Source organism: Denticeps clupeoides, chromosome 4, assembly GCF_900700375.1.
Source record: "Denticeps clupeoides chromosome 4, fDenClu1.1, whole genome shotgun sequence".
NCBI classification, from domain to species: Eukaryota; Metazoa; Chordata; class Actinopteri; order Clupeiformes; family Denticipitidae; genus Denticeps; species Denticeps clupeoides.
In genome coordinates this window covers 3,008,107-3,032,361 of record NC_041710.1, presented here as the reverse complement: position 1 = coordinate 3,032,361, position 24,255 = coordinate 3,008,107, and the positions used below count along the sequence as shown (strand labels likewise).

General features: G+C 49.2%; 1 protein-coding gene across 1 annotated transcript; it reads right to left on the bottom strand.

The window, feature by feature from the left end:
• Positions 1-5,437: 5,437 nt before the first annotated feature.
• Positions 5,438-23,911, bottom strand: gng7 (guanine nucleotide binding protein (G protein), gamma 7). Its single transcript, XM_028977869.1, has 4 exons — positions 23,816-23,911; positions 21,909-21,960; positions 8,645-8,766; positions 5,438-8,108 (listed from the first exon to the last, which is right to left on the bottom strand). The coding sequence occupies exons 3-4, from the start codon at positions 8,723-8,725 to the stop codon at positions 7,983-7,985; spliced, it is 207 nt and encodes a 68-aa protein (XP_028833702.1). The 5' UTR covers positions 8,726-8,766; positions 21,909-21,960; positions 23,816-23,911; the 3' UTR covers positions 5,438-7,982.
• Positions 23,912-24,255: the final 344 nt, after the last annotated feature.

The window sequence follows — 24,255 nt, the reverse complement described above, 5'->3', positions numbered from 1 at the left end:
TCTCTGATTTCATAAAATATAAAAGCGGTCGAAAGATAAAACACAATGAAAAGAAATCCAAGAGACGCAGGGGCAGGAGGTGAAGGGCGGAGGAACGACGAGAAAATTGAATATCCAGCCTCCACGGCTCCTAAGAATAAACGTGGTTCCTGTGCTGATGCTGCTCGCTTGCAATGCTTCCTGGCCATTGTGCCTCTACACTTTGCATCATGGTAGCAGGGGTCAAAGGTTGCCACAATCCCCTTCACTGGCACACTCCAAAGGTCTGACTGTGCAGGTCCTTTGGCCAGTTTAGCAGCGGGTCAACTGAGGGAAGAACCCTGGAAAATGTGACCTTCCTGGGGTTTTCTGTCCACAATAAACACCGAAAGCAGAGACCAGATGCACAGAGGTCAAGCAACTAAACACACACACAAACCCAAACTGAACTTCAGTATCTAAAAGCAATTTTTTTAAATACCTCAGGATACTGGATTTAAATAAAATGCACAAATGCAATAAGTCAAGTCACTATATTACACTACAGTGCAAGTCAAGTGAAAAAAAAGTAGCGCCAGAACTGTTACTGACTACTTAGGTTTAGTGTGAACCGACAAGTAAGATCTCATGTTATTTGCAAATGACCGAACATGGACAAAGAAACTCAATCTTGAAATGTAACGTGAAGTCCAGCAAAGTATTTTCACTTTCACAAGAACACACACACACACACACACACACACACACACACACACAGAGGTTGCAACCTAATTATGAGGCGAGCAGCAGAAGGGACGGTTTGTGTCATTAGTCAACGTGTAGACGGTAAAAGGGAGCAGGTAGACAGAGACCTCATCCTCTGAGCCCCTTGGTGTTGAAATGGAAATTGATGGCGTCTGACTCACTGCAGCTGTCTGAAAAACACGTCGGGCCCACGGAGATCACCGGAGCTTAAACCGTCTGGAAATTCGTGCAGACAGCGGGTGTGAGCGAGTGAGAGAGTGAGGGAGGGAGTGGGCATGCGGCGGCGTGGCCGTCTCTTCACTTTAGTCCCGGTGACCTTTGCGGGGAAGCAAAAAGTAACAAAAGTCACGGAGCACACAGGGTGGTAGTTGCCTAGTGGGTAAAGACGCCACAAGGTCGCAGTTTTGACCCCCACTTCCTGAGCAAGACACTTAACCCTGAGTGTCTCCAGGGGCACGGTCCCTGTAACTACCTGTTGTAAGGCACTCTGGATAAGTGTCATGAATGTAAATGGAATATACGAAGAGCCTGAGGTCGGCGGGAAAACCGATGCTGTCTGTTTTTGATGTCTTGGGTCAGTGGTGGCCTAGCGGTTAAGGAAGCGACCCCGTAATCAGAAGGTTGCCGGTTCTAATCCCCATCCGCCAAGGTGCCACTGAGGTGCCACTGAGCAAAGCACCGTCCCCACACACTGCTCCCCGGGCGCCTGTCATGGCTGCCCACTGCTCACTCAGGGTGATGGTTAAATGCAGAGAACAAACTTCACTGTGTGCACCGTGTGCTGTGCTGCTGTGTCACAATGACAATAACTTCACATCACTTTCTCTTTCTAATATGCAGAGATGCAGCAGCTGGTTTATCATCACCGGCCACACCCGCCACTGCTTCTCTACAGAAACTCTTTCTATATCTTAATCTTTTTACCCATGATGCATGCATGCATGCATGATGCACAATGTGCAACCAAGCAGGAGTTTTGCACTACTCGCACGAATTAGAGCAGGTCAAAGGGTAAAATAAAGTCCTCCCTGTAGAATATAGCCTGGGGAGCTGGTGTGCCTCGGTTGCATAATGAACCAGCGGCAATAAATCTCCATGTGATTTCATTTGCATTTGTGTGCAAAACTAATTCCAATCTAATATCCCTGCACGCACATCCAGTTCGCAGAACATCGTGTCTTTGGACCGTGTTGCGTGGTTATAATTGCCCCGATTTACCCGTCCCGGCTGCAGGGAATACCCGAGGTGGGAATGGCGGCAGGAAACGCTGCCGGCATTCCGGAGATTCCTCGCGGTGCGAGTCAGACGGGGACGTTTGAAGTGGCCCGCGGAGAAGTGGAGGGTGGCAAAAGGCAAGTCCGACTCGAGCTTGAGTCGCTCAGATGGAGCTACTGATACCGTACGAATCACCGCACGCGGGAAGGAGTTATTTTGGCCCCGGACGAGAACAGCCTGTGCCTGCGAACAATCTGTGCCTGGGGCAGAATGCAGACAGCACAAAACGTTGGACTGCGCCTAGATAGAAATTCCGGTGCATGACAGAGGGCATTATCGTGCCGGGGCCACGGATGGAACAGCGAGTGCCTGACGGGACGCCACATCTAGAGAAATGAATTTGGACGCGTCTTGTACACGTTTGACAGGAGCGTGGTGGGAACAGGCCGTCCGTCTGGGGCCTCACTTGACTTGCGCCCCTGCAGCGGTGCATCGGACGCCTCCGGCGCGGCTGTCTTCTCGGCGGGCCCGCGTGAGACGCCCGTCATTAAAGGATCGCGGCGCTCAGCAGGACACGAATCACCGCCGGCTGACTCACGCCGCCCAGGCGTGCAGACGCTGACAGAGACAGGAGGGCCACGTTTCTTCTGGGTTCGCGGACGTAAACAGCTGGGAGGAGCCTCTGCGTCCTCGTTCTGCACAATACGTCACACGCCCGAGTGTAGCACGCTGTCAATCTTCATTCTCTACACTCCTTACGTGCAGATTATCATCACTTGAATTCAAGAGTTCTGTTTGGCAATATTTTATACGGGATATTTTATAAAGCAAAGATTTCTGGCCCCAGTCTGCAGGGTTCCTGTTTTATTTCAGACACGACCCCCCCACCCCCCTCAGCAAACACTTTCAGATTAGATTACACTGGTGCACGAACTGCACAGACAACTGGTCTAGACTCCCTCGAGACCAACTGTTCACGTAGATTCCACGTGTGACCGCAACAGAAGCTGGGCCTGCTGAGTCTCTTATCGTAAAAGATCTTCCTCGTGATATGGGTGCTAGTAGTTGGGGGGGGCGGGGACACTCGCCTGTGATCCAGAAGGCCGCAAAGTCCCAGGTTCAAGCCCCACTCGGGGAGAGTTGACGATGTCAACGGGCCTTGGAACATGTACATGATAATGGGCCCCAGAACAAGAGACACAGCGTGGAGGACAAAGGGACACTCTTAACAGCGAACGTCGTCACCAAGGCTACACCAATCAGTCGCAGCATCAGGTGGTGGATAGACCATGTCGCAGGTGAACAGTCAGCTGTGGGCTGGTCCTTCAGGAAAGGAACAATAAAGATGTGGTCAGCGTCGCTTCAGACCACTCATGGTGTCCAGTCGTCACATTCTCTCTTAACTTGGGTCCTGCTTTCATGTGAATGCTACTTGGGTTTGGAGAAGGTTTAACAGATACATAAGGGCTGCTTGTCCGACAACGTGAAACCAGTGACTCCCTTCCTGAGGAAACTCTAGGCGGGGCCGCACTGCTCTCTCCATTCGTTAACAGACACTTTTTGTGTCTCCTGCTGTTTTTGGGGGGGTTGCGGTTGGATTTTTCTTGCTTTTGGGTGGTTCGGGGTCAAAAGTTGAAAGATTTTGCTGTTCCGTTGTCGCACATTCTGTTCCGGTTCTGCCTGCAATTTTTTCCCGTGTTTTTGATCTTTCGGGACGGGCAAAAACAACCGGAACCGATCCATGGCCGATCAGATGCAATCGCTCCCTGTAAAACAACAGGCTACGCCCTCCGCCCCTCCCCCGGCCGCAGCGTACCCGCTGTCCACTCACCCACCATTACCAGGGCTTGTAAACAGTGGCCGGGAACAGGGTGCGTTCCCTCTGCCCAGGGGCAGGGCCGGACCGTCTGGACGAGCGCTGCTGCTCTTACGTAACACCTGTAGTATCAGACTAATCTGGGATCGCGCTCTGCAAAAATAGAGCTCTTGTAGTGTGTGTGTGTGTGTGTGTGTGTGTGCGCACTCACATGTCTGAGCACAGAGAGCCGCCTCACACGGCGCTCCGGACTGTTTACCCATCTGCTGGCTACAGGCTGTCTGGTCCTCATTATTACTTCAAAAGAAGAGAGGACAGTATGGATGGGCGATCGGCGCATGTGACTGGGGGACGGGGAGGGGCGCCTGATTCTTTCATCTCCCCCCGACAGCCGCAGATCATTTGTTCTGCGCGCCCCGACAAAAGCACTAATCTTCTGGGTGGAGCTGACATTACCCCGAGCGCGGAACATGCATGCAGGGATAATTGGAGATGCGAACGGTGCATGATGTTCTCGTAATGAAATGTTCCAGTGGGTTCCAGTGCAAAACCAAATGCAACTGTTTGTTGCCGATGTGCACCACACGGGCCTTGCCCGGAACTAGTCCTGTTATGCACCATTATCCGCACCGCTGCAGAGCGGTCATGCACGTTCCGCGAAGTGGGCTTCTGAGATTCCAGGTCCTCCTCTGCAAGGTCCAGCAGGGTCCCTGCAGAAAGCCTGGGCAACAGGAGCCATGCATAAATCACACGGCATCGGCCCTCCTCGCCCCATGTTCCGCTGTTCTGCACCTGCAGGGGGAAGTCAGGCTTGATTCAGGGAAGAATCCTCTATGAGAAGAACTGACTTTTGCATAAAAAAACAGGCTTTCCAGGTTTAGTCTAGTCTTTGCGTCAAGCCGTCATTTTAGTTTTTATTAGACAAGACTAATTTTATTCGACTAAAAGTCTGAGCATTTTAGTCTAGTTTTAGTCAAAATTATCCATGAATAGTTTAGTCTAGTTTTAGTCAATGAAAGCTGTTTTTTAGTCTCTCTTTTTAGAAATGCTATTCTATTCAAACCAGCCAATATAGTCCAATGGCCACATTTCTTTTCCATCACCTTTTTCTCCCAGATATCTGATAACCCACCACCATATATCTATGAGCCACCACAAGCATTCTGAAATCTAAATTGTGTGCAAAAATGGAACTGAGGAAGTGACGCAATCCGTGCAACCGAATGTAAGACACATGAAGCAGAAACACTGCATAATAATAACATGACTAAATTAAAGGAGATAATGTCTCATCTCAAGAGATGTCTCATTTTTACTCGTCAACAATGTTGTATTATGATATATTCAGGAGCATCTGGCTGCATCCACTGTGAGGTGTGGAGCTTCACAGGAGACGGCAACACGGTAGGCTGACTTTATTCATGGATAGGGTTAGGTTTAGGGATAGGGTGATGTGCAGCCAGACCCTCCATGATATATTTCATTATAGTTATCATCACATGGCCAGCATTTGTGTCTCATCTCATTTGAATCACGTCATAAAGGTTTGCTTATTTTCATTGATGAAAACAACGCTATGACAAAACCGAGAAAATGAGAAAAAAAGTAAACATGTTTGTATAAAACAATATTGTCTTCTGTATTCCAATCGAATGGCAAATAAATCTGTGGAGGTCAGACAAATGCAGTTACAATTGAACTTTATTCAACTTGTCTAATCTTTTTTTATATCATCGTTTTAAACAGCAATATCCACAAAATATTAACAGTGTGCAAGAAAAAACATGAGTTATGGCACATCAGAGAACAATTACAAAAAAATAGATATATTTCTTTTGATAATCAAGGCAGAAGGATACATATGCGCACACTGAGAGTAACAGAAAAAAATGACTCGCCCTACCGGCAGACAGCTCAGCTACAGATATTACCCACGTGAAGCCAAATCTCAGCTCTCGCGATGCCGAACGGACGCGCTCCGCGCTGAGGTGGGACAGGGAGGTCCCGAGCGACGGCGGTTGAGGTCACCAGGTTGTGTTGTTTCCCGACGCGGACGCTAACGCCGTGCTGCCGAGGTTAGTTTGTTTCGTTTGTGCACGGGCGACTTCCACAGGGAAGGGCCGACCGCGTCTGGCACTTAAAGACGAAAATAAACCCACAAACGAGACCCTTAAATAGTTCCTAATGAGCACGCCTCTCAAACGCCTGGGGTCAGTGACCTTCCCCTGCATGCAGGTGCACCCATGTGACCTTTAGCCAGTTCTCTGTACTGGTTGTGATATTTATGTAATGCAGGTTGGCTTCGGTATTAATAAATAAAATGCTGTAATTTCCCATTAATTTGAACATTTCGAGTCCCTTCTTCCTTCTGCCGCTTCTCTCCTGTTCTCTAGAAGGCACGATACAGCTTCCGGCACAATTATTCGCCTGTCCTTTCACAGAACCCCTTAAAGGTTAATATGAACACTAACTTAAACATTTCTTTCCTTCATCCGTGTTTTTTTTTTTTATTTACTTACAAAGATCACAGCACCGGCCTGACCGTTACCCCTTGCAGCATTGAACATCTAACCCCCCTGTTGGAACTTCATCTAAAAATACTCACACACACACATGCAGTGACACCGCCTGAACTAAAACATGGCATCTGAAGCGGTGACATAACACTGTACTGGCCTTGAACAGAGTGTTCTGCCGCGTCCCCTGGGAGGCCGGGGCACTGGAGCAGGGCGCCGCCCGGCGTAGCGGTCAGGCCGGTGCTGTGACTCACACCACATGACTCGTACACCAGATGCCATACGGGCTGATCGGGCCTGTAGCCACGTAGCCGGTGACAAGGTCACGGCCCATGCATCAATGAGTGACCCTTGACCTCTGATCAACACAGACATAAACTTATTGGCTAAAGCATCTGTTGCACCTTGGCATACAGGTCGGGGGCGGGGCATCATAGAAGCACGATCCTTCATCTACGCCATTGCGACGACGCGTTAAACACGACGGATGGGGGGGGACAAAAGGATAAAACATCCAGGTAAATGATTGCGCTTCAGTTATCAAACACTGTACAGCATCATACTCATCATGACCAGATTATTCCATGGAGTCCATAGAAAGAAGAAATTTCAACAAACTAATTCAAACAGATAGTTTAAAATGACATACTTGAACATGTCTGAAGGAAAGTTTATACAGTTCTTTTTTTTTTCTCTGTGTTACAATCAAGTTTGGTGCAGAGAAGAGGAACGTCCCCCAACAAGTGTCCTTATGTGACCAGGACAGGGTGGAAACTCTGTCTGTCTTTTCTTTTTTTTTTGACACATCCTGTTATTAAAGGTTAATATGAACACTAACTTAAACATTTCTTTCCTTCATCAGTGTTTTTTTTTTATTTACTTACAAAGATCAAAAAAACTTTATGATCACATTTCAAGTTTTCATTTTTTTTTTTTTTATACACCTGCAAACGAATACGGGACTTCTTCATACTTCATGGTTTCTTTTGTTTGTCTTTTTTCTTCAAAAGTTAATAGAAAAAAATAGTAGAAAGAACACAATAGCAAACGTACTGTTTGGTGAATTTGTTAAAGTAACAAAGAAGTCACTTCACTTTCTAAAGAAATGGTCTGAGACAATAGTAAAAATATTGGCAACTCTGACTGACATATTGAATCCCTTTGTAAATTATATAATATGCTGTTCAGCCATACAAATCCACAATTAACCACTTGCAAAAGTAACAGAATTCTAAATCTAGTAATACTGAACAACCATTACCACAGTGTGACTGGACTAGCCAGCTAGTCAGTCAGCTTAGGCCGCGACCACCTCTGCCCTCAGCAGGCCCGTCCACCACGCCATGGTAGTATGGTCAGCCCTATACAGTAGAACAGGCTGTTGCTCAGTCATGTGTGTGTGTGAGTGTGTGTGTGTGTGTGATTGAGTGTATTTGTGTAAAATAGCCACCATCTGTTAAGTGTATCAGTGTGAATGAGTAGTGAACGGCAGCACGGGCGCGCTGTTATTCATTCACAGGGATGCACTCAACCTCGGGGTGATGTGGCCGGGCGCTCGAACGGGTTCTGCACTGGCGTCAGTGTCGGGAGGGTGTGGCATTGTAATTCGGAGATGACTTTCCAAGTAAAAGGTAGTATTTGACTGGACTGCACCCATTGGCTGTTTCTGGTCAAGGGCTGGGTGGGAGAGGGCTGGAGAAAGCACTGAGCGGCTATAGGATGATGCAGGGTTTCTTGTCTTTGAAGGGGTTCTCAGAGGTGGGAACCCCCACGAGCAGAGGGTCGTTTCGGGCATGCTGCTCGCAGTAGCTCATGAGATCAGCAGCAGCTTTTGACACCTGCAACACAACGGCAAAGAGACAGACATGGGCAAAATTAAAAGAAATAATGTTAAGAGGTGCCGGTGCCTAGCAGGTTAGACACTCACCTCTGAAACAGAAGACTACAAAGTCACAGGTTCTAAGCCCACTTACTACCACTGTGTCTGTGAGCAAGACGCTTAACCCTGAGTGTCTCCAGGGGGGACTGTCCCTGTCACTACTGACTGTAAGTCGCTCTGGATAAGGGTGTCTGATAAATGACACAAATGTAAATGTATATATGGAGTTCCACAGGGCTCAATTTTAGGACCCTTGTTGTTTGCTATGTAAATGCTATTTGTGAGCAGATCCTCCACAATACAAAACTAAACAAAACTGCCAATTGTAACACTGTACAAAAGATTGGAAGAGAAGTCATTTTCAGGTTTAATTAAAAAGCTGACCATTTGACTCTAACACAAGCAAATGTATCCATATTTCGCAAAGCTGACACGACTGCTGATTGAAAAAAAAAAAAAAACATGCATTTAAAATGGCTTGTGCGGACGCGGCACCTTGATGCGCTCGATGCCAGCCTCGATCCTCAGCTGCTCCACCAGCTTCCTGGCTTGGGCGATGTTATTAGTGGTGGACATTCTCTGCCATCGGTTATTGCACCGCAGTCAGGAGAGAAACTCTGCGGAGAGACACAGTGGGGAGAATCAGCGGCGGCGTAAACGCACACAAATGAGAAAGTTCTGGTCCCTGATAAATCACACTTTCACTGGAATCCTAGTCCTCATCTGTAAGCTACTTTAGAAAAAATTGCTAAATTAAGGAATGTCAGCATAGAAAACCAACTATGACAAAAGCTGTGACTGTTTAACGCTAAAAGTGATAAAAGTAAGTAATGTAACATTGGTCGATGTTAAAAATACTGATATGCAAATGTCCATGAATTCAGTCAATGAATGTCCAGGAGCTCAGATATACTGGATACTGGATGTAATAAAACACACATTTTGGTCCATTAATTTTAATTAAGTAAATTAATTGTGCAACCCTAGTCACCCAGGTTATGGGGCAGTGGTGGCCTAGCGGGTAAGATAATGAACAATGATTTCAAGCACCGCCCTGCTTTTAAAGCATCCAGTGTGCTGTTTTAATTCAATTGGCATGGGGCAGTGGGAAAGCAAGCAGACCCATAATCAGAAGGTTGCTGGTTCGAATCCCGAGCTGCCAAGGTGCCACTTAGCAACCACTTAGGGCAGCTAGGCCACCACTTGGGGCAGTGGTGGCCTAGCGGTTAAGGAAACGGTCCTGTAATCAGAAGGTTGCAGGTTTGATTCCCGATCCGCCAAGGTGCCACTGAGCAAAGCACCGTCCCCACACACTGCTCCCCTGGGCGCCTGTCATGGCTGCCCACTGCTCACCAAGGGTGATGGTTAAATACAGAGGACTCACTTCACTTATGAAATTCTATTATTACTTTTATTGGTACAGTACATGTCAGTGTAAAAAAGACACAGGGCATAATAGCATGTCATGAACTTATCAAGTTTACATTTAATCAAGTTTAATCAAGTTTTCATGTGTGCAGAAGAATGCTCAGTGTGCGCATTGTCTGGTGGGAGAGTCAGTAGGTCTCTGTTAGTGTGTGGGTGGGTATAAAGGTCAGAGTTCAGCTACCAGCCTTTCTGTATGCGCAACTGTGCACACGCTTCAATGCAACACAACTGGCTTAATATGTATCAGATGCGCCCGCCATAAAGGCAACCACAATTTCCCATTCAGATGTAGTGGTTGTCTCAGGAACGGGGAAAGAACCAGGGACCCCAAAAAAAAAGCCTGGTTTAAATCTTTTGAATACAGCCCCCCTCCTCCAGACCACCCTTTTTACCAGTGACCATCAATCACCCTATCAGTGCACACTGAAAAACAGGTGCAGCCGGCCCATTGTGGCCCCGCAGACGAGCTTATCTCCTCTCGACCAAGCTACAAATAGTGCAGAAGTGCTTCACGAGACGGACGTGATGGACGTGAAGAGCGACAGAGCCACCGTGAGCGAGCGGCGGCTTATCAACTCTACCGAGAAGGAACAGGACAGAGACGCAACGTTCCATGTAGGGCTGTTGAAATGAATCTTATAATCGATGCATCGTGATGCCGAACATGATCGATTCTATCACAATGACGTTGCTTGGTGATTTTCTGCTGGCGGTATGAAAATGAGAGTTAGTGCCGGTAGTGACCGTGTCTGCCTGATCCGAGTACAGCACCACTCTGATTAACGCTCATCGATGTTAAACGTTTGACGGGACTTCTGCAGAAACTGGTGGCAAGAAAAGGGGCTGCGTGGCGATGCATCGACAATCCCAATCGAATCGTGAGGCCGGTGAAGGTTCGCACCGCTAGCTCCACATGGTTCCCTCCATGTTCTCCGGCAGGTAACGGCGGAGGACTTCCTAGAAGCGCGGAACCGCGGGGAACCCGCAGGTCCCAGAGGCCGGACTTTGTCTCCACACGGCAAACACTGGCCCTTTTCAGAGAGCGAGGGGAAGGGGGTGGGCGCCGCCTTCCAGGAAATGGCTGAGGCCGGCCCACCGCACAATGACTTCGGTTGAGAATTCATCCGCGGACGTTCACACGGGACAATAACCACAGGCAGAGTTCTTTTCCACCTGGAACATTAACTTTCGTCTTCGCCGCGCCACGTGCCCGGTAGCGGTCCAGCGGGACGTAAAAGACACAAGGCGCGTTGTTATTCACGAGGGCTCCGATGAAACCCTCCTACAATGGCACCAGAACGCCTTTTTTTACCCCTGGCAGGCAATGCAGGGTTGTTCAACCCCCCCCCCCCTATCTCCGGCAACTCCTCACGTGCCACCGTCACCTCCCCCCACCTCCATGTCCCTGTGTGGTCTGGTGTTCACTGGATTAACAGTTGGCCCTTTTTTTTTCCGACACAAAGAGGAATTCTGAGATTCGCGCGAGGCGCAGCGTCGCCCCATCAAACTTTATTTCATTAACTTTGCACAGCCAAACAGAGCGGTTCAGGACTCGTCTCCGGCATGCAGGACCGCCGCTGCTCGCATTCTGTTCGTTCCAAACCGAGGCAGCGAATGCACAGCGTATCTGTTAAAAAAAAAAAAAAACACACACACACACACACGAATGAAATATTCAGACTGCAACTGCGCCCACATCACGCCACTTTCTACAGACAGCCCTGCCGCAGCCGCGCTGCGCACAGAGGTCGGAGGTCAACGGAGCGCCTTTTAATGCAAATGGCATCTCAGCAGACCAGGGCAAACGGCGAGCCCGCAGACCTCAAACAAAGTGACAAAGTGAAGTGATTGTCATTGTGAAACACTGCAGCACAGCACACGGTGACACAATGAATGTGTCCACTGCATTTAACCACCACCCTTGGAGCAGCGTGTTGGGACGTCGCTTTGCTCAGTGGCACCGTGGCGGCTCGGGACTCGAACCGGCAACCTTCTGATTACGGGGCCGCTTCCTTAGCCGCTAGGCCCCGACCCACGTAAGGAGTCATGGGGGAAAAGCTGCATAAACCATGATGCAACGGCCCGCAGTGGCAAAAAAATAAAGACTTCCCGGTCGGTGAGGAGTAAAAGAAAAAAAAAAAAAGAAGCGCCGACTCACAACCTGTTCGGTTCAACGGCGCTGACCCACGGCATCAGTTAAAACAACGTCACGCGCCGAACCCCCCCCTCGCTGGGAAAGACGCACTTTCTTTCTTCCCTCATTGTGCTTCGGGGTAAAAATGGGCGCTGTGACATATTTGTGACATAAGACTCAGTTGTTAACGACCCGTATCTAATTCAACAAGCGTATTTGACGCCGCGGTTTCACGCGGTCTTTATGCAGCAAGAAAAGGGAAAAGCAAAGACGTCAATACGCGCTGACACTAGTGTCACGTCTCGAAAAAAACAATATCCACTTTCACCGCCTGCGGAAAGCGCCGGGGGGCGGGCCGCAGGAGAGGGGGGAGGAGCTACGGGTGCCGTCTGGTCTCTCAGCTGACATCATGTGATGGAGCGAGCGCAGCACGTGCCGAGGACGGGGTCAGGCGACCGGGGGGAAAGCGCGAGGCTCTGGAGGAGGGAGGGCGACTGCCACTTATGGTAACTGGCGGCCTGGTGGAATGTGGAGCGAATGCAAGGAGGGAAGCGTTGGAGCCGTGCATGGCCGTCTGCACTCTACCTCCTTTCACCAACTGCAAAATCAGGCAACTCGACCTAGTACTGACGAAAAAATTTACTTTACCAAATCCATTCACCTGATCAACCACTCTTGGTTACATTTACAGCATTTATCAGACGTCCTTATCCAGAGCGACTTACAATCAGTAGTTACAGGGACAGTCCCCCCCTGGAGACACTCAGGGTTAAGTGTCTTGCTCAGGAACACAATGGTAGTAAGTGGAATTTGAACCTGGGTCTTCTGGTTCATAGGCGAGTGTGTTAGGCCACTAGGCTACTACCATCCAGGTTCCGAGGTAAAAAAAAAAAAAAAAAAACTGTAAACATATTAATAATGATATTTAATTGTTTTTGAGTCGTATCTGATTCACTGTCAGTGAATTAAAGCCACTTTGATCCAGTCCCACAATGAGAATTCCCAGGACGCGCCGTTTCCGTGTCTGTAGCTTTAAATGAGGAGGAGAGAGGAGGGACGAGGAGAGCGGCCAATAGAAGCTGAGGGGACATTCGAGGAAATAACATCATCAACACCGTCCACCAACAACGATGTTTGGCGCAGACAGGAAGTCATGGGTTAAAAGCAGTGGACACATTTCGTTGTGTGCACCATGTGATGTTCTGGGTGGTAGGGTGGTAGGGTGGTAGTAACCTAGTGGTTAACACACTCGCCTATGAACCAGAAGACCCAGGTTCAAACCCCACTTACTACCATTGTGTCCCTGAGCAAGACACTTAACCCTAAATTGCTCCAGGGGGACTGTCCCTGTAAATACTGATTGTAAGTCGCTCTGGATAAGGGCGTCTGGTAAATGCTGTAAATGTAAATGTAAATGTTCTGTGTATCACAATCACTTTCACTTATTATGGCAATTTGCATATACAATTAAGGAATGTCCCAAAAAAACATTTCCACCGCATTTCAGCTCTGCCACAAAGGGACCTGCTGAGGTCATTTCAGTGATCCTGTCAAGTGATTGAGCAGTGTTAATTGCCAATAAAAGCCTTTGAAACGTATAAAATGCTAGTAATTATACTTAAGTTCACCACAAAAACCACTGACTAAAACTAAAAACACTAAAGCAGCAAACTTTGCTGGTGAAAAGCAGTATTTGTACAACACTTCTGGCCACGACTGTACATTTCGCCATTTCTAGCCACTGCAGGACCATAGACAGGCTGGGGGAACTCGTATTAACGTTAAATCATCTCACAAAGTCATGTCGTGGGACCTTTAATGTTGGATAGAATAATAGCGTTTGGAGGCCACAAGGAGGCGTTGTAAAATATTTTGGCCACGCAATCAGCTGACCGCTCGTCTGCATGTTCCCATCCAGACAATGAAAACTGCAAAGCCCAGTTGGGGTTATTCTAGTTATTTTGCCAATTTATTGCCTGTTTCTCTGAAACGTACATCAAGAAAACGTCAGTCTCAAATTTGCATCTATACAGCTGAAATGTAAAATTGTACGAATGTTACGTTGTTACATTTGAATTTCAGAACTTAAAAGCTGTGTGACGCACAAGTCATCTCCTTCTGTGCAGAAGTAGGAGGTAGGAGGCCAGAACCAGAACATTCTGTTCCCTGAATGAACCGGTCTCACTTGAACTGATCTTAAGGGAAAACTCTGCAGGATTTACACTGGCTGTCTTGATAGCAGTTTGCATGAGAACATGCCTTGAAAATCGCTTTGGACCTGAAAAACAGGGTACCGAACGCTGGAACTGCAGCTGGCATGCCACTGAAAGCAGGACAGGTGGGACCAGTATGGCAGGAGCAGCAGAGAATGGGCAGGTCGAGAGAAACCTGCTGCAGCGCCCCCTGCCCCCCACCCACATCATCACAGCTCCCCTGCCCGGCCGAATATACAGTACAGGCCAACATACAGTACAGGCCAGATGTTTGGACACACCTTCTCATTCTATGTGTTATTTTTTTATTTTCATGACCATTTACGTTGGTAGATTCTCACTGAAGGCATCAAAACTATGAATGAACACATGTGGGGTTACGTACTTAACAAAAAGTGGAGACCTGACCTCCACAGTCACCGGACCTGAACCCAATCCAGATGGTTTGGGGTGAGCTGGACCAACAAGTGCTAAACACCTCTGGGAACTCCTTCAAGACTGTTGGAGAAGCATTTCAGGTGACGACCTCTTGAAGCTCATCGAGAGAATGCCAAGAGTGTGTAAAGCAGGAATCAGAGCAAAGAAACTAGAATATAAAATATGTTTTCAGTTATTTCACCTTTTTTTGTTAAGTACAGAACTCCACATGTGTTCATTCATAGTTTTGATGCCTTCAGTGAGAATCTACCAACGTAAATGGTCATAAAAATAAAGAAAACACGTTGAAGGAGAAGGTGCGTCCAAACTTTTGACCTGTACTGTACAAAAATCCAGTGCCGGTTTAGCTGAACACATGCGCCATACGGGACCATCTACGGACAGTTTTTCAGCTGTCTACAGCTGCAGACATGAGACCTCAGGTCCAGATGGCATACCAGAACATTCCACAGTAGCGCCGGGCAGCACAGCTACTGATGCGTCCGATGTGGAATCCGTGGAATTCATATCACAAAGCGGTGGCCTGTGCTGAGCAATTACCACAGCGGCCAGAAATTCTGGATCTTTCAGCCGCTCCTCTCTGCTGCCCAAAATCATCAAGCACTTAGTGCACAATTCGGCACGGAAGGCAATGACCAAAACAGAGAGCTTCCGTGGCCAGTACATGAAGTCATGCCTGTTCCGGCCTGGGTGACAAAACGCACAATCCCACAGTCACTGTGCGTGCGGAGTGGAACAAACCACAGTTTACCAGGGTTGAATCAGCCCCAGGTGTCCTGTGAGGTGGCAGCGGTGGCCTAGCAGTTAAGGAAGCGGCCCCGTAATAAGAAGGTCGCCGGTTCGAATCCCCAGTAGTAGCCTAGTGGGTAACACACTCGCCTATGAACCAGAAGACCCGGGTTCAAATCCCACTTACTACCATTGTGTCCCTGAGCAAGACACTTAACCCTAAATTGCTCCAGGGAGACTGTCCCTGTAACTACTGATTGTAAGTCGCTCTGGATAAGGGCGTCTGATAAATGCTGTAAATGTAAGGTGCCACCGAGGTGCCACTGAGCAAAGCACCGTCCCCACACACTGCTCCCCGGGCGCCTGTCATGGCCGCCCACTGCTCACTCAGGGTGATGGGTTAAATGCAGAGGACAAATTTCACTGTGTGCACCGTGTGCTGCTGTGTATCACAAGTGACAATCACTTCACTTCAACTTCACTTCAGGTCCGACGCTGACTAACCCACTTCCTGCGCAGCCCGCAGCCTTATAAGGGGGGAGGAAGTGGAGCAGACGGAAAGGGGAAGTCCTCAGAGGGCCTGTAACGATGATTCCGGTAAGAAGGCGAATCTGTTTTCGCCAAACGCAGCACAATTTAGGAAAATGTGAGCGAATTCCATCATTTTGGGGAACTTCGTGTCTTCTCCTGCCTGATTGGTCCTGAGGATGCGGGAGAAAAAAACCATATTCTTATCCAGCATGTGCTGGGCGGTCCGGCGCTTGGGTGAGGTTGGGAACGACGCGGAGGCCGGTCAGTCAAGGCAGCCTATGATGCAAGAAGGCCGCAGACCACGCTGCCAACCACGCTCACCGCGGCAATCTGGCCGCCGACACACTGCCAGGAAAAAGTAACAATAAAAAAATCTGCATCATCGCTCCGACTTCACAAATATTTTACCTGATGCCGGGCCGAGCTACGAACGCGAGATCATTACAAGCGGCCCGTTTTAATTTGCCGCTGATCCCAGGTCAGTGTACTCACAGGGTAAATCAGTGGTTTTCAGCTTTCACAGCTTCCTTCACGTTGTCACATTGTTCCCCCACTTCAGATCCAAAAAACTGTCACTGTCCCAGCAGACATGCTCTTGAGGGACATTTTCTGATTTACGGTTTTGTCATCAGTATGTTTGTATGCTAACACGTTCGCATGTCATTTTAAAGTTCGCTTGTAGTCCGCCTAACTCAATAATCCGACTCTCTCCAATCCCGTGTAGATGTCCTGAGTGCATCTGACAGTGTTGGTCCTGGACATCAATACACTGTATGCAAATGAAGTGAAAGTGAAGTGATTGTCATCGTGAAACACGGAACAGCACATGGTGACCCGGTGAAATGTGTCCTCTGTATTTAACCATCACCCTTGGTGAGCAGTGGGCAGCCATGACAGTGTGTGGGGACGTTGCTTTGCTCAGTGGCACCTCAGCGGATCAGGATTCGAACCGGCAACCTTCTGATTAACCGCTAGGCCATCACTGCCAACACATTCATGAACCTTGCAGATGTTTCCTAAGTGGTGCTAAAAAACAGCGCTACCATGAAAGAAGATATAAGTCCTTACAAAAGTGCAGCAGAAACTGTGGTGGTCCGAATATCAAATCTTTATCTAGAGCAGCTTACAATTAGTATTGTCCCCCTGGAGACACTCAGGGTTAAGTGTCTTGCTCAGGGACACAACAGTAGTAAGTGGGGTTCGATCCTGCGACTCCTGTGGTCTTCTGGTTCATATGAGAGTGTCTCACCCACCAGGCTACTAGCATCCTACTACAAGCTTGTTCAGCTCAGTGTTACACGTCTTTGCCTCATCAGAAGACCGACCGTTTTCTCGGATGAGCACGCCGGATGAACATTTTATTGATACGCATGCCGGAAATGTCAAAGCACCGAAAGCACTGGAACCTGAAGAGGGGAAGAACGGTAACGCGAGTCACCAGTTCCGTCATGTGACGTACGTCGTCGCAGCAGAAGAGTTTATCTGATTTCGGGGAGGATAAAGGAACCTGCAGCGTTGAATTGGTGCAGCGAAGGGTTAAAGGAGCGTCCCGCCACCCTTCCCTCCACCGTCAAAATAACGCGTGGTTCCACCAGGCCGGGAGCCACGATCATTAATCTGACGCCAACTGGAGCAAAGGAGACTGAGAGAAAGAGCGGGAAAAAAGAATGAGAGAAAGAGCGGGAAAAAGAATAAGAGAAAGAGCGGGAAAAGGAGGCTGAGAGAAAGAGCGGGAAAAAAGAATGAGAGAAAGAGCGGGAAAAAGAATAAGAGAAAGAGCGGGAAAAGGAGGCTGAGAGAAAGAGCGGGAAAAAAGAATGAGAGAAAGAGCGGGAAAAGGAGGCTGAGAGAAAGAGCGGGAAAAAAGAGAGAGAGAAAGAGCGGGAAAAAAGAATAAGAGAAAGAGTGGGAAAAGGAGGCTGAGAGAAAGAGTGGGTAAAAAGAATGAGAGAAAGAGCGGGAAAAAAGAATGAGAGAAAGAGCGGGAAAAGGAGGCTGAGAGAAAGAGCGGGGAAAAAGAGAGAGAGAAAGAGCGGGAAAAAAGAATGAGAGAAAGAGTGGGGAAAAAGAATGAGAGAAAGAGCGTGAAAAGGAGACTGAGACAAAGAGCGGGAAAAAAGAATGAGAGAAAGAACGGGAAAAAAGAATGAGAGAAAGAGCGGGAAAAGGAGACCGAGAGAAAGAGCTGGAAAAAAGAATGAGAGAAAGAGCAGCAAAAGTAGGAGAAAGTGGAGGGACAGGGCATCAGACGTATTTAATAACCTGCCGGGGACAAAATAGCAGTTCCGTCAGCAACTGCCACCTCTGGTATTTAAGGCTGATAAGTAAATAGTATATTTTGACATGGTTCCTAAAATGAAACTTTTATGAAATTAAACCAGCAACTTGTTAGTCCCATTTTAAATAAGCATTGCATTAGGGGATTGTGGACCCGGGAGTGTCTTTCCCCACCATGACTATACCTTGGTGCCACTGAGCAAAGCACCGTCCCTGCCCACTGCTCACCAAGGGCGGTGGTTAAAAGCAGAGGACACATTTCGTTGTGTCACTCTGTGCTGTGCATTGTCATTTTGTGTTTCAAAATGACAATGACTTTCACATTATTTTTATCTGACATACTTTCCATAGCAATACAGTACTATCTTAATATGTTGATGGTGACATGTTGATTGTGAATTCAAAAAATACAAAATTCTAATGTACAATGTACAAATACTTTTAACGAGCAAGACTGCTGCCCCCCGTGGCTCCTGTTGGTACTGCAGCCTGCATTTCAGTAACGTTTCTCTGGACCGGCTGAACGTTTGCAATGTCCTCACATGCTCAGGGATTCTTTGTTCGCCAGTTAAACAAAAAAAAAGAAAAAGATGCATGTTGGGTCTCTCAGGCATAACTGTGGCGATTAGATAACAAGCAGAGGAATCTCGGGGGGACGTCACCATCCAAACACTATCATTTCTCATGTGACTCTGACGGAAACGTCTCACGGAGGCCATGAGAAAATCTCCGGCGTTGGGGAGTCCTCCCACCCTTCACTGCAGTGGAGTAAGCGTGGAGAAAACGGCTCACTCAGAGAAGATGTTCACACCTCCGACCTGGAAGGGCGCAGAACCCGCGGTGCAGGTGTGAATCTGAACTCTTGCTCCCCGCGGCCAGCCAGACAAGTCCACACAAGGCCAGTTCGCCACTCGGCTACTCGAAGGGTGCCACAGTGCAGCATTACTGTGGCACTCTAGGTGGTGGTGGCCTAGCGGGTAACACACTTGCCTATAAACTAGAAGACCCGGGTTCAAACCCCACTTACTACCATCGTGTCCCTGAGCAAGACACTTAACCCTGAGTGTCTCCAGGGGGGGACTGTCCCTGCAACTGATTGTAAGTCGCTCTGGATAAGGGCGTCTGGTAAACGCTGTAAATGTAAATGGTAATTTTAGCAGCTCTCATCTGCCTGCTTTCTGCTCCAGGCACGAGAATAAAAACATTCTATTAACGCACGTATGCAAGAGCCGCCCTTTACGTAAAAAGTGGCGTGTGCCAGGTGAACCTTTGACCCCTCAGACCCAGCGGCACCCAATGGGTGCTGGGAAGCGACGCCCCAGCCGCTTCCCCGATTCGCTGTTGTTTGTCTGTTTATGGAACTCGTGCTGCTACTGCGGAAAGAAATGTGCGCTGCAGGCGAACTCTTGACCGCCGCGTCCTGCTCCTCAGCTCAGCCCGGAGCGCCTGGGAAACCGAACGTCTTGAAAGCCGGAGAAAAACGCGCCGCGGAACAGCCTGTACTGGGGTGGCATTAAATTGCATTGACAATACTGTAGTACAGAGTGTGTGTGTGTGTGTGTGTGTGTGTGTGCATGGTTTTTGAAAGACTTGTGCAGACACGCCCGCCGTACAGGAACAAAATGGCACAGTGTGTTTCCCAGCAGCCCCCCCCCCCCCAACCGGAACAGAATACGGCTTCATTAAAAATCGTCTTTACATTCTTCGCATGCCGTGCACTCAAGCTGATGTTGATTGGAACGTCAAAGTCCTCGTCCCTGTGGAGCGTTCGGGGAGTTCGGCGGACAGTGGACACGGAGGAACGGTGCTGCTGCTGCTGCGGGGAGCGAGGACGAGGAGGAGGAAGACCGTGGTTAAAACAGCACCAGAAACGGAGGGAGCGTGGGGGCCGTCAGACGTGGGACGCAGAGGGAGGACGGGGGAGGACAGGCTGCCCCCCCCCCCCCCCCCCCCGAAACAGCGCCGTCACCGCGAGCCACTGTGGGCGTGCCCCCCGGCGTCGCCGGCCAATCGCGGCCCCCCTAGACCAGCCGGCGACCCCGCCTCTTGTTGCAAAAACCGTTGCACAACGTACGACAACAACAAACCCCCAAAGACGCGCAGCGGTTAAAGCACTCGGCCAGTTTCCATGGCAACCTGGGCATTCCTACAACGATGCGCCAGCACGCTCGGATTCAGACAATAACCAAGTATAGAAAGAAACTGACGCTGCGCTTGGTCTGGTCTCCGGGCCGCTGGCCGGAACTGACACCGACGGAACCGGTTCTGGCCCAGACGAGCGCCGACAACTACCCCCCCCCCCCTCCCGGTGACGCACGGGCCGAGGAATCCGGCGAAGCTTCGGCTGTCTAGACTCGGAGAGGGGGACAAACGCAGGCTCTTTTGCACACTCTAACACAAACACTCTCCTGCACACGTGCGGTCCTACAGCGCCCCCTAGTGGGCCGGTAACACCGCGGCACTCTCCAACTCCGGAGGGTCCACTTTTACATCACTCGCCTGTGAACCAGAAGACCCAGGTTCAAACCCCACTTACTACCATCGTGTCCCTGAGCAAGACACTTAACCCTGAGTGTCTCCAGGGGGGGGACTGTCCCTGTAACTACTGACTGTAAGTCGCTCTGGATAAGGACGTCTGGTAAATGCTGTAAGTGTAAATGTTCCTGGCAACTTCTCAAGCGGCAAAAAGCGAATGTCAATGTACTAAACTACACCCCTGATACACCCCTACACCCCTAAACTACACACCCAGTTACATTTGCATGTCAGTGACGTTTTGGTTGTTTTCTTGTAATGCAATTTTGCTGGGATTTTTATTAATCCATTTTTATTACATACAGACATGCAAGGTACAGGCACACTGAACGACTAGACATCGGTGACCCTAGAATCCATGTCAGAGCTGGCAGAGCTTCAAACACTGAACTTACTGGGCAAACAGACATATCAAACTTCAGATCATCTGATGAATACCACATGCAAAATGGGATCTAAACAAATGGACAGGAGGAGCAGTATAACACAGTAAGTTCTGACCTGGCATCCTCAGATAACGATATCGCCCGATATCGCCTCTTTTAACGTTTACGAATCCCTGTTTCTCAGTAATGTCCGGATGTATTTTGGACTTCTCAGGACTTTAGAGACGGCTCAAGTTAGAACGACTCTTCCCCTGCTGGACCAGAAACGGACTCCAGGAGCAGCGGGATCACTGGTGTGATGCTATAACCTGCCGGTGCTGGGCCATACGCAAAGAACAACGTCCACGCGAGAACGCTCTTCTCTGAAAAAAAAAAAAAAAACGGAGACGCCGTCCACACCTGTAGGTGGCGCTGTAACTCCGCGCTCTACTCGTTCAGCGTCCAGTCCCCCGCCGCGGTGAGTTAGACGCGCCCTTGTCCTCCAGACGCGTTTCTTTTCATTCGAAATGTGTGGCGCACAGACGATTTCTTGCAACCGTGTTTTCCGCTTCGCCGTCCACACGGATACGAGAGATTCGCACTGGAACCCGTTTCAGAAAAATAACCGCTCTCTGTCGCCTAAAACGGTGTTTCCGTGTGGACGAAAGGCCAGATCGGATAAAAACGTTTCGCATTTTCTTTCCATTGACCCGCCGATCTTCTAAAATGAGTAAAATGAACGTTTTCGCATCTCGGAGCGCCCACGGATTCTGAGTAAAGGTCATTTTTTCGAACTTCGGGTCTTCGTGATACAGTAGTAATATTCGTAATAAAGTTTTTTTGGACCGTGCTGCCCCAGTTTAATTCAGATGGTCGGTTGTATTGTGTAGTTTATTGGCCTTTAAAAAGATCAAATTATGCGCTTTATGACAGAAATTCCCCGGCCGTCCCCCATACAGGATGCCACCTGTACCGGATACAGAGTGGACAGCGAGCGACCGCAGGCTGTTGCCGTGGCGACGGCTCGGCGCCGCAGGGGTTGCTCCCCCGCCCCGGCGGGCCCGCGGGACACCGATGGCAGGGGTGGCGGCGCGCCGAGGCGACCTTACCTGTGTGATGCCGCGGATGAGGGAACTCGGCCTGGTGTCCTGATGGCTGCTCCTGTAAAAAACACAGACTCCGGTTAGGCAGATCGTTACTTTTAAAATTAAAATCGGCATTCATATCAAACATTCATCCGAGGGAATTCATCTATATATCTGTACATAAACCAAGAAAAACACGTCTAATCGCGTTATGCTTTATGATCAGGGATGTTACTGAATTCCTGGCCACTCTGTAGCCGCAAGGTTTGTGTGTAAAATATCTCCCTTCGGCCGGACGTGTGGAAAATGTGATTAAAAATTAAACTGCAGCTGGATAATATCATTAATAAACATGAATACGACAAAAAAAACGCGCCATTAAAAACCAAGTTCATTCTCCATGTACTAGTGATTCGTTTAAAGACTTCATTCCCTACGGAACAAAAGAAGGGATGAAAAAAATATACATATATACACACACACACACCCTTATGTACCCGTATATATATATATATACAGACACACACACACACACACACACACATACATTTCATCCCTTCTTTTGTTCCGTTTTTTTGTTCAGTAAAACCTAGGAAGCACCAGCCTGAACGTTGTGCGCGTCTCTCCGTCATCTTTAGGGGCCTCTAATTTGCAGGGGAAAAATGTATAGTTAATTACATTTGTATAAAATGGGTAAAGTATATATATATACACACACACACACACACACACACACATACACACTTTACCCATGGGTGGTAGGAGCCTAGCAGGTAACACACTCGCCTATGAACCAGAAGACTCAGGTTCAAACCCCACTTACTACCATTGTGTCCCTGAGCAAGACACTTAACCCTGAGTGTCTCCAGGGGGGGGGACTGTCCCTGTAACTACTGAAAGTCACTCTGGATAAGGGCGTCTGGTAAATGCTGTAAATGTAAATATATATATTATTTATTTCTTATTGCTACAATATTTTTTAATATTTAACAGAAACACGGAACTGTCATGCATCTCATTCTATAGCAACACTCATAATGTCCGGTGGGATCTAACAGTAAAACCCAGGAAGCAGCAGCCTGAACAGCATGCGCGTCCCTCCGTCCTCTTTAGGGGCCTCTAATTAGCAGGGAAAAAATGTATATTTAATTCCATTTGTATAAAATGGGTAAAGTAATCTGCTTCGGTAATTAGGGCAGCGGTAATTACATCCTCGTCCCCGCTGGAGGAGCGGTGACGGTGAACAAGGAGTGACGATACGAATCCCTGTTTTATTGTGCGTGTGTGTGTAATATCGCGACGCTGTAGTATCGAACCCGGCACCGTGACCTTTGGCACCGGGATGAAACCTGTAAAACAACCCTATTGTGAGCGGGCGGGTTCAAAGGTCGGCCCAGAACTTCCTCAGCGGCCCTTCTGTGGTTCTCCAGCGCCCCGTTTTTCGGGTATTTAAGGCGACGGTCCAGCCGAGAGGAAGTGGACGAAGCCCCCTAACATGCACGCACGCCTGCAGGCCCACTCGCTGCAACGTGGAGGAAAATATGCAAGAAATATGCATTATGCATGACGGGCCACCTGTTTTCCGGCTCTCACATTCAATAACCTGCCCGGTCGGGGGTGGGGGGGGGTGGGGGCTCCCTGTAATATTCATCATCATCATCATCATCATCGTCGTAATAATAAAGTCGGGTTGGGGGAGCGGGAAAGGGGGGGTACAGCAGGCCTCGCCGACGCTGACGGACGATCGGCGGTCCCCGATTACGGCCGGACGGACCGACGCGCCGCGCCCACGGAAGGCGTCGGGCTGTCCGACGTTCGGGCCGGAACGGCGACGGTCCATCTTGCGCGAAGGGGCGCGACCCCGCTCCCCACCCCCGCGGCGGCACGTCGCGTTCGACGGCTTTTCGCCCCCCGAACGCCTCGCTACTCACCTCCGGGTCCGCTGGATGTGTGATTTAAAGGGCCAGGTCCGCGCAGCTCGCTGCCCCGCGCCGCAGACGCCTCCCCCTCCGCCCGCCGCCGGATCCCCGGTCCCTCCCCTCCGCCCTCTCCGCGCCGCCGGCGACGGCGTCTCCGCTCCGCTCCGCACACTAACTTGCTGCTCCCTCCCGCTCCCTCTCCGGCGGAGACGTCGATCGCCGCCGGGGGGGCGCCGACCGGATTCGACATTTACATTTACATTTATGGCATTTATCAGACGCCCTTATCCAGAGCGAATTACAGTCAGTAGTTACAGGGACAGTCCCCCCCTGGAGCAACTTAGGGTTAAGTGTCTTGCTCAGAGACACAATGGTAGTAAGTGGGATTTGAACCTGTGACTCTGTAGTCTTCTGGTTCATAGGCAAGTGTGTTACCCACTAGGCTACTACCA